General features: G+C 37.7%; 1 protein-coding gene across 3 annotated transcripts in view; it reads left to right on the plus strand.

Moving 5' to 3' along the window:
* LOC134533239 (SOX domain-containing protein dichaete-like) overlaps positions 1 to 10,652 on the plus strand; it is a 507,415-nt gene that overhangs the window by 394,734 nt on the left and 102,029 nt on the right. For 2 of the 3 annotated variants that reach the window (XM_063370645.1, XM_063370646.1), the window contains exon 7: positions 83 to 2,750. The exons of the other annotated variant lie outside the window; for it this stretch is intronic. In XM_063370645.1, the coding sequence (XP_063226715.1) occupies positions 83 to 439 (357 nt within the window). In that variant the 3' untranslated portion in view covers positions 440 to 2,750. Of the gene's footprint in view, positions 1 to 82; positions 2,751 to 10,652 lie in introns of those variants that run through there. 3 annotated transcript variants of the gene reach the window in all.

Genomic DNA, 10,652 nt, shown 5'->3' on the forward strand with positions numbered 1-10,652 from the left:
GTTGTTCCTCGTGCGATACTGCAGCCCCAGTAACCTCTCGTGCGACCCTGCAGCCCCAGTAACCGCGGCGGTGTGTCGACAGGCCGGCGGCAGCGGCGGCGAGGACTCGGCGCTGGACTCGAACCACAACTACCAGCAGCAGGTGCTGGCGCAGCACGGCTACTACAGCCACCCGCACGGGGGCGGCGACCTGGTGACCGGCCACCAGGTGTTCAAGGTGGAGGCGGCGCCGCACCCGTACGCCGCCCACCCCCAGCAGTACCACCACCTGGTGTACGGCCCCGACGGCGGCTCCACGGCCCCGTCCCCGCTCGAGTACGCCGTGCCGGAGGCGGCGCACCACCACCACCACCAGCCGCCCCCGGGCGGCGGCGTCAAGGCCGAGGACGACTTCAGCGTCATCCTGGCCGACGTGCGCAAGACGTGTTACAGCAGCTGATCTCCTCGACCCTAGCGCTGCGCTCGCAACTTCAAACAAACTGATCACAGACGCTCGCCAAATGTTTTTTTCATTTCTATCGCGACATTGATTGTTTTTTTTTTAAAGAAGTTTATATCTTTTCCACGGTTTACAGTGTGCAGGACTCTGTATGAACAAGCATTCTTGAGTTATATTTTCTTGTATTCTCCCCTCCCTCTTCCACCTTCCAGATCGGCGTTTCCAAAAACTGCAGTGAACGATGAAGTTACGCCGCTGGAAGACAACCTGTCGCTTCCAAGGGTAACGATGGGAAAGAGAACACGTCGACTTGACGTAAAGAATTCTTCCTAAGTCGGACCCATTTTGCTCAACTTGTGGCCTTATAGAACTAGCCTGTTCATTGTGCCTGTGTTGAAAAAAAATCTATTTAATTAATATTAACTGTTGTAAAATGTAATTAAATATATCTGGGAAGAATTTTTTTAGTTGTATTTACTACAAATTATACTTTACGAGAGTGTACGTATATAGATTTTTGCGGTGTAATTATTTGATGAGATTTTTTGTTTTGTTTATATTAATTGTATACGAAAAATCCTATTTTGAATTATTCACAAAATAATTCCATCCATGTATTATACTCGAAAAGAAAGTCTTTATAAATTGACGTATTTACACTTAATGCGAGAGATTCTTTACTTTGAGCTTTAAAATGCTTTTTATTTTTAGCAGGATTATAACTATCGGTGCTATTCACAATCTTGTCGTCATAAAAACTCTTGCAAATAAAGAGTTCCTATAATCGCATTCCAGAAATTACCCCGTTATACTGTTTAAAACAACGAGAAAGTGATCTTAACGGATACAGTCAATACAATAACGTTCAATTATCTCTTGATTGTTTGTATATAATAATAAATAGCTCTTTACGTGAAACTACAGAATTACATATCGACTATGTGTGTAATCAAGCACATTGAGAAAAAAGCATTACTGCAAAACTCTTCACGGCAAATAGTCTACGTAAAAGAAATTAAACTTTTAATAACTCAGTGACATTTCTGCACTATACATTTTTATTTAAATTTTTGTTTGTCAGTAAATTTAATAATTTCAAATATTTGTAGATGCAATTTATTTTAAATAATTAAAACAATACTGTGATGACTGAACAAGTGCCTTATATCTTGCTTGTCCTTTTTCCACTAAAATATAAGGGCGAACTGTGATGTACAAATGTGTTAATACGTATTTGTAAATAAGTTATATCTTCACCGCTGAAATAAAGGCTTTGATAAATTGTAAAGCTATGACCAAATTCCTGTAGTAAAAAAGAATATTTTTTTAACCAAACAAGGTGAAAGAAATGTTATGAAATATAGTTAAATTTTTACACATTATAATTTATTGTAATGTTCACTTGATAAAAAATATTTACAATACTAATGTTGCCATGGTTGCATTGTCATTATTATAGTAAAAAAAAGTTATAGTGCCTTAAAAGAGATACAAAATGATAGTGTACAGGTTTTGAGAGTACAATATTTCTTCCTAATTTAAAATATATATATATTAATACAACTATCATTATTTTATCAGCAAAATAAAAACAAAAACCTGTTGCATTTGGTTTTATTTTGGTCAGTAAATGAATCAGTACAAACGTTTTTCAATAACAAATTATTTAGTTCAATAATTTCTTGCACATAAAAAGAGAAAAAATAATTTTTGCATTCATGAAACTTGTATAAAATATCAGGCAATTGCTGGTAGTTTACGTTTCCTTGAAAATATTTTATATAATGTATATTAATTTTATAATTTTACAAAAAAAAAATTGTCATTTTTGGTGTTAAGTACATGTTACAAGTTTTTTTTTATGGTGGCTATACAATTACGACAAAAAGAGCTTACATATTTGTACTTATTTTTCTTTCTCGAAGGAACACATTCCACAATGATATTAGTAAAGTTTGCATTACTGTTGTTTATTTTTAGTTTGATACCAATATTTGAATAAAATTTTATAAATGACTTTCATACGAGTCCTGAAGACTTTATGAAGATGCTAGAAGTGTATTCGATGGAGTTACGCACTCCACCGACTTAGTTCGTGTTAAATGTACTTACTGTATAATGTATTTATAAAAGAAGAATGGGCGAAAAATAGAGAACTATAAGAGAGTTGTAAAAATGTAGTGTTTACGAGATTTATCGTTCCTTTCTTCTCATTAATACAATCAGCATTGTGTATTGTTGTTCGTTGTTTGTACCGTCCAGAGATTTTGGGCTTTATCAAACACATTGAAATAAAAATTTGTATTCACAACTTACTTTGTATTTATTTACTTTGCCTTTGGATTCAGTCTTAATATACCCACGCAACGAATCAGTTTTATACCCAAGAATTTTAGTTAGTTGTAAAGAGTTTGGATTTTTTAGTGAAAAATATTTCACGATCATAGTGAAGTTGAATTCTTAGAACATGCCTGTCAAGAGCAAATCACTAGCACGAAATAAATACGCAGAGATTATCATCACACGGCTTGCATAGCGTTAGTAATAAACTTAAAATAAAATATTTCTTAAAACTTCTGTAAATCCTTACGAGCAGTAAAGGCTACAAGAAATATGCGAAGCACGTTCAGTAGTTTGAGTTTCTAGTTTCATCCCTAAAGACACAACTGCTCTAGTCTAATCTTAGAAGACCACGTTTTGCTCTCATGTCATGATATAAGGCTATTTCCGAGGACCTGACACTTCTTGGCTGTAAGCATTAAGGTGACGATCTAGAAGCGTCTTCTTCAGCGCTACGTTGAGTCGGCATCTTGAAGGTGGCCTGGATGAACCGTGGAGAGTGAAGTTTGCACCTTGTAACACCCCTCGTGCCTCAAAATAGAATTATTTGGAATTAATTAAAAAGAGCCTTGGAAACAAGCTGGATAAAAAAATACGTTAAATAAATTGATTTACCAGAGGCGACAACTGGTGGGAACAAACACAATTTAGGAACTTCCTGTAACAAGCAAGGAGGAAGTTGGTGTGGATCGATAAAATCAATAAATAAAAACTACTCGATTAACTTGATCTATAGTTTCCCTGTTTTATTTGCCCTGAAGAATTATCTTATTTCCATTATTTTACACACACAAGGTTTTAACAATTTTCAAAGATTAACAAAAGAAAAACGAAAATGGGGCTGGCCAGCGCTTACTTAAACCAATTTACATTCTTAGTTTGAAATATAAACATTTGCATTATGAGTTTTACACCCAAAGTTGGATGGATCCGATGATTACATTGATAATTAGTTCGATGTGTTTTACATTTTCTTGAGAAAAACACTGGTCGCTGGTGGGTTGGTCATCCGGTTAAGATAGTTCGTAGCTAGGTAAGGGGGAAATGTTGAATTTACATTACCACCCGGGGTCTTCAAACAATCACGTCGGGTAGTAGAAGCGTTTCTTCGAATGTGACCCACGGAACAGAAAAGGGGGGGGTGGTCACGAGATGAGACCAATCAATCTCTCCCCGTCATCGAACCCTGTCTGCAACAGTCCAAATCAAAACTGATTAGAACTTGTATACAGGCAGTCAATGGGGCAGAAAATGCCCAGAAAAAAATTTAAAGGGAAAAAGGGGGGGAGGGTCGCGAATTATCACTCACTAAAACAGGGGAGTTGCCCAGCACGCTGCAGTCGTGGAGTCAGCCAGGATCTGGAGCTCGCGAATTGCGCGGCAGGACGCGGATGATTTCTTCATAATAATTGATTAAAAGAGAAAAAAAATTTTGAAGGCTAATAACTAAACTATGCAGACAGACTAAACTACTAGTAATGACTTGAGGGAATGCATCCCTTATACAAGGCGACTACATAGTCGTTAACGGTCGGATGAAGTCTAGCCGATTCGCCGATACTCGATGGAGGTCTGTCTGCATACGCGACGCGAGTTGATCTGTGTCGCGGCAGGACGCGTCTCGTAATTAAAAGTAGCCGCCGGCGCTAACAGGTGGAAGGGGGGGTGTCTGGGCCGCCGAAAAATACCGAACTTGCCCGACTGCGGGCGGAGAAAAAAAAATCTAGCAGGAGTCTTGAAGTTGGCCACACTGGGCGACCGTAGAGAACTCTGTCGGAGGAGGCTGAGTTGAAAAGAATCGACTCGCGCCTGGCGTCCATATAACTCAAGGGAGAGCGGTGCTGCTCTCTGGTGCCTTAGAGGGTAGGCAAGCGGAGAAGTTCGCGACTTGGTCGCTAGGTAGTGTTTGCTGTCAGTTCTGGCGCCTTCGTTTTTGCGGGTAGACCTTGAGAACGGTCACCGGTGCCCAGGGGGTTACGACCGGTCATTGGTCTTACTTGGAACTGAGAAGGGGGGGAGGGGGGGTAAAATGCAACGCTGATGGGAAACTACGCCCCGTCGTGGCTGCAGAGGGGCGAATATAACACTAAGACGTGATGAAAAAGGCGAATCTCAGCTCGTCTCTGCGAACTGGTCGCCTGCAAGTTACAGGCTTGCCTATGCAGTTAGGGTCACGAAGAGAAATAATATTACAGGCTTGAGGCGTGACTGAAGGCGGGGGAAATGGTAAGCGGTCTGCCAGTCAGGGATTAGGCCAGCAGAATATCCGATACGCCGATGGGAAAGGGGCTTCAGAGCACTGAGACAAAGTTTAACTCAGAGGAGTACACCAGACTAACAAATTAAAATTACACTATAGTAGAGCAAATAAAATTTCCACACAAAAGTTTAAAATCATAATAAAAATTTAAAATATATCGTGTCGAATTTACTAATTAACGGCACAACCTCCAAGATCACGGCAGTCTCCTAACCACTTGGTGTCCCAGCCACGCCTCAACCATCACGACCACCTAGGTCCTAGGGCGTCAGTGGTCAACAGGAACAGATCAAATGTCCGCAGTGATGAATTATGTATGCACAAAGTTTATAGACGTCACCAGTTATAACACCCAACAAAGTGCATTTCGTATGTATCTACGTATATTCGGACCTTTTTAACGTCTTCAAGAAAAGAGAACTAGTTCTAACCAGTTACGTCATTGTGACCACTCCAACCCAGTTTTGCTGACCTTGGTTCGAAAATGATCCTTATATTTGCGCCAAAATAAACTGGAATGTCTCGACCAAAGATCGTATGAACGTAAGTTCATTTACTTTAACAAAGCGGCAATGGTGGTGACAAACGTTAGGCGTTTCTATTGGCTGCAATAATTTGACGCAATTTTTTCCGGTAAAACAATTAAGTACCTAAGGCTGTCGCTGCCTCGTTTCGATTGATTTTCAATCTCGACTGAAGAACTACATACAGGTATTTAAAATTTAAAAACGAGATAATTTAATTCATGAACATAATTTTTTAAAAGGCTATTTTACCATGAAAAGTAATTCTGGCGAATTAAAAAAAATAAACATTATAAACCAGCGAACCTAATTAAAGAGTTTTTAAAATACTTGAAATAAAGGTATTTTATGTGAGAAGTGGTTATGATAATAGAATAAGCAACAACTTTCATGCATTTTATAGAAAAAAAGAAGCAACGTTTGTACATGTTATACATAGTATGTCCTGAAATTGACGTCTAATTACAGTTATGTTAAATAAAATTACTTTTAAAAATAATATGAAGTCTTAATTTCATGAAATCATAAAAATGAAAACTAAGGACTTATTTTGATCTTATACTGCTTTAATAAAATATTTATTTGAAATTAATGCTCTTTTTAATTGTGAACAGTAAAATTTAAGTAATTGTGAAATTACAAAAACAAAAAATGAAGTTTAATGGAAAATATGCTAGAGTGTTAATTAGTAATGCATATTTAAACTTACGAGTACCGAAGGTTTAATTTTTTATGAGTAGCCTACGCCTTTTAAATACGTCAAGTGGATCAGTGTCTCTTGGTTATAAAATAGATTTTTTCATGTTGAGTATGGTCACTATATAACTCTTTGATCGAATAACATTAGTGAATAATAATTTTATTGCCTGTTGTCTTGGTCCCACAATTGGTAAAATTCGCTCAATATGTTTGTAAAGCACTTTATAGAATATTTGTGTCGCACAGGCAATATTGATTTTCTTTCATTTAACCGTCAATACTATCTTTAAGGGCCATTTTCTTTAAATTTATCACACTTTTTAGTTTGTATTTGTTGTTTCTGTCACAATTATTTTTACAGATTTTCCTGTTATAGCAATTACACAAAATTGCGCGCCATTTATACCAAATTATATAACAATTATGAAATATTTCAAACAGAGCAACAAATGCAAGAGAGGTATAATGTTAATAGCCCTTAACTAGTAGTTATGACGACAAAATGAAAGGTAAACATGACGTGTGAAACCCCACTTGATGCACGTCACATTCTAACCATACTGTAAGCCTGGCAATTCGGAGACATGCGTTATACGTGCTGGTAATAGGCCTTTTCAAAGCGTAAACCATGCTGAGTAATGCCGCACAGCAGGCCTATTGGTTCAAAAAAGCTTGGCCAGTATACGTAAAAGGGGCTACGGGCGCAATGCATTTCTTATGGGTAGAGACCTGAAAAATTCGCGGGTTCATTTCGCGATAGGCTAGAATCAAAATACATTTGCCTTCCTTGCTGCTTCAGTGATTGGGCCACAGTTTATCTGAAGGACTCTGGACCAATGGAAAACGTTTGACAAAAGAAGTATCGAATCACAAGCTTCCCAGTTAACACGTGTCACGAGTTAGTAGCCAATCAGCAGGTGTAATCTGCACAAGTACATAGAGGATCATGGAGTCTATCCTAGAGGTCATTGAAAACGCGAATTTTTCCGGTTCCTACTTATGGGACTACGATTTTGGTGGCTGTGGTTTGCCAATCGTAAGGATTCAGCCATCTCTGACTCAAAATTCCTCAAAAATGACTCAAAATAAAAAAAAGTATAGAAATTTCCCTATTTTGACGCAAAATTCCCGTTTTGAGGGAAAATGTCCCGTTTTCAGTCCTCAAAAATGCCAGTGACTTAAAAAGTCAGCAAAGCGGCATTAAGTCCGCTTCTACAAGCCGCCATAAGCCGCCGAGGTCATGACCTCGACAATCATGATGCCACGGCCCCTTTTTGAATTTTTGGGTAACCGTTGATATTGTCATTATGATCGCCATCTTGAAAATCCGTATTTTTTATAATAGAAAATCTGGAAAAATTTTAAAATTTGATAAAAAATGTATTAATAAAAATTTCAATTTAAAAGCATTCCGCCATCTTGGATTATGAAGTCACAGCCACGATCATGAAAATCCGTAATTATTATCTAAAAAATTCGAAAAAAATTAAAAATAAATAAATAATTTAATTAATCCAAATTTAATAAAAAAAATTAATTAAAAACGCACTTACTTCATGGAGTCTTCAGTTAGAACCTGGTGAGGATAAAATAAAAACTAAGACAATTCTTTCCTCTACAGAAGCCACCGACAACCTGACCTCCCACCACTAATGCCAAGGTGTGCCACGTTTGCCAGCTTCTTCTCGTGTGCTGGAGGCTGCCATCTTGGATCCAACATATTGTTTTCGTCTGCTAGAGGATGCTGCCGCCATACAAGTTTAATTTTTTACCCGCTAGAGTGCAGTAATTATTTATTACAAGGATGCTTGCTATCTTGACATTTGGTTGCCATCTCAGAAATCTGAATTTATTTAGCTATAAATTCGGGCAAAATAGAAAGATTCATTTTTAAAAATTTACAATCGATATACTGATTGATTAGATCAGTTCCTGTCCTTGGTTTGATACTTGATTTATGGAAAAAGTATTGTTTTACGTAAATTTTTTATTCAATAAAAGCAGCTTTGGTTCCTAGTCTACCAGCCTCCCGTAAGCTGATGATGACATATTGGCCGCCATGTTGGAAATTTGTATCTCTTGATCTAGAAATATTTTTTAAATAGGATAATTGTGTTGGGACGAACATGGCATTAAAGATATTTAACATTTTGTTGGTTCTCTAAAGCATTTACGAACGTGGCGATATCTTTTAAGTATTTTTCAAACTAAAAGTTGCAGTCCACTAGATTCCGACTTAAAACGTGATTTTTGACGAGGATATTTATTTAAATACTGTCCATCTTGTGAAAGTTCATTTAACAATAAACACCATTAAGTTTCAGTACACGTTACAAGTTAAACATCTAAGGAATAACTAAAATACTAACTGGTAACATTTTAAAACACATATTATAACACTAAGTAGGTATATTTTTGTATATTTGTTTTTGCTTTAACGACTGGAACAAATCTGTAATTACTTCCTACAAGCAAACCTTATTGAGCTGATTCAACAGTATATATATATATATATATATATATATATATAAATTTAGCTTCCGTATGTATTTGGCCGCAAAACTCGGAAAGTATACGATGGTTTGGATTGAAATTTTTACAGAACATTGCATCTTAACAGAAGAGTGTTTATATGAAATAAAAGTTTGGCAAAATCCACCGGAAAAGTCGGAAAAAATAGTTTCTATAACTAAATATCATGGTCACCCAACTTAGTTGTGACCACGCTCGACGATGCTGTACCATATTGTCGAAGTTCAAGCACATCAGGCTACTCGACCATTGTGCCTTTACGACTATAATTTACACAAATATGTATATATATATATATATATATATATATATATATATATATATATATATTTCAAGAAAGAATAAAAAACTTTATTTAATTTGAAAGTATATTCTTTCGACTCTATTGATAAAAATACGTTTAAATTAAAAAATATTCAAATTTTTGGAGCACAGTAAAAAAAATGCATTTAACCACGAATATGCGAGTTAAACTTCAGAACGATCCAACAGCAGTCATATTTTCAAGACAATTAATTGAAGTTGGTAACGGCACTGTACTTACAAATCCAGAAACAGGAAAAAATCAGCTTATCATCTGATTTATGCAACATCGTAGATTCAAAAGAGGAATTAGTAGACAAGGTATTCCAAAACATCGAAACAAAATTCAAAAATCATGCATGGTTGAGCGAAAGAGCCATTCTAGCGGCTAAAAATGTTGACGTACACGATATGAACAATAGTATTGTCACGTGCACCTAGCCGGTGCCACCACCATTTCTGTCACAATCCACTTTCAGAGGGGGGAGAGAATCGTAGCTCTTTACATAGAAACAACTCGCTTGGCATCAACTAGTCTTAACTTCATAAAATACTTTACTGTACCTAGGATCATAGGTTCGTCATCCCGTACAGGATGTCTGGTGAGAGCTGAACTAAGGAGATTTTGCAAAATAACATAATACTTAATTAAAATTATTTTATTCTTAAAGTCAAATACTCAACATCATTTTAAAGAACATTTAAATAGCGGGATTACAATTTAAAACAATAATCTCTTTACTTCCTTAACGATTGAACGACCTTACAAGAGAGAGAATGAGAGAACTTCACTAAACACTTCCCTAGTCCTTCCGAATACCTCAAATCATAATTAATACTTAAAATTAAAACAAAGATAAGTCCATACTCACATTTTCCGAAAAGCCTTTCTTGATCGATTACTTTAAAAAAATAACGTAGGGGCCTCTCCTGCCCTTGAAATCCCGAACGAACATTACATTTTAAAAACTATGACGCGTGACCCCTGACGAGGGCCATAGCCTCCGCCCGAAAGCTTGACGACTACATTATGACCTAACTTAAATTAAACGACTCGTGGCCTCTGGCGTCGACCATAGCTTCCGCCCGAAAGCCTGAATTCCTACATCACGAACGAACTAACAACTCGTGACCACAGGTGAGACGCATAGCCTCCGCCTGAGTGAGCCCCGAGTCACCACTCACTTGCGCTTAAATTCGCGCGCCCTGCCGCGCCTACCATAACAAAAGCTCGTTATTGAAGTCAAATTTACTAAACAACTAACTAGAACATCTGGGAAGACTACCCCCCCCTCTACCCCAATGTGCAGGCCACACCGCGCGGCTTGTTACGACAGCGCGCCCCAGTAACTGCGGCCCGTGGCTGCGCCAGCGCGCGGCCAAACAAACAAACAAAATTCTGCAAGCCCGCAGCGCGCCGCGCCGGCCCCGTGCCCCAATTACATGGTCACGCCACTTGCGCTGACGAGTGAACAGAGCAGCCAGCCCAGAGTCCCGTCAGTAAAGTCCCTAAATTTGATTTCAACAACCCTGCAAAATTTCAACCCGCGACATA

The sequence above is a fragment of the Bacillus rossius genome, chromosome 6 (assembly GCF_032445375.1).
Source record: "Bacillus rossius redtenbacheri isolate Brsri chromosome 6, Brsri_v3, whole genome shotgun sequence".
Classification (NCBI taxonomy): Eukaryota; Metazoa; Arthropoda; class Insecta; order Phasmatodea; family Bacillidae; genus Bacillus; species Bacillus rossius.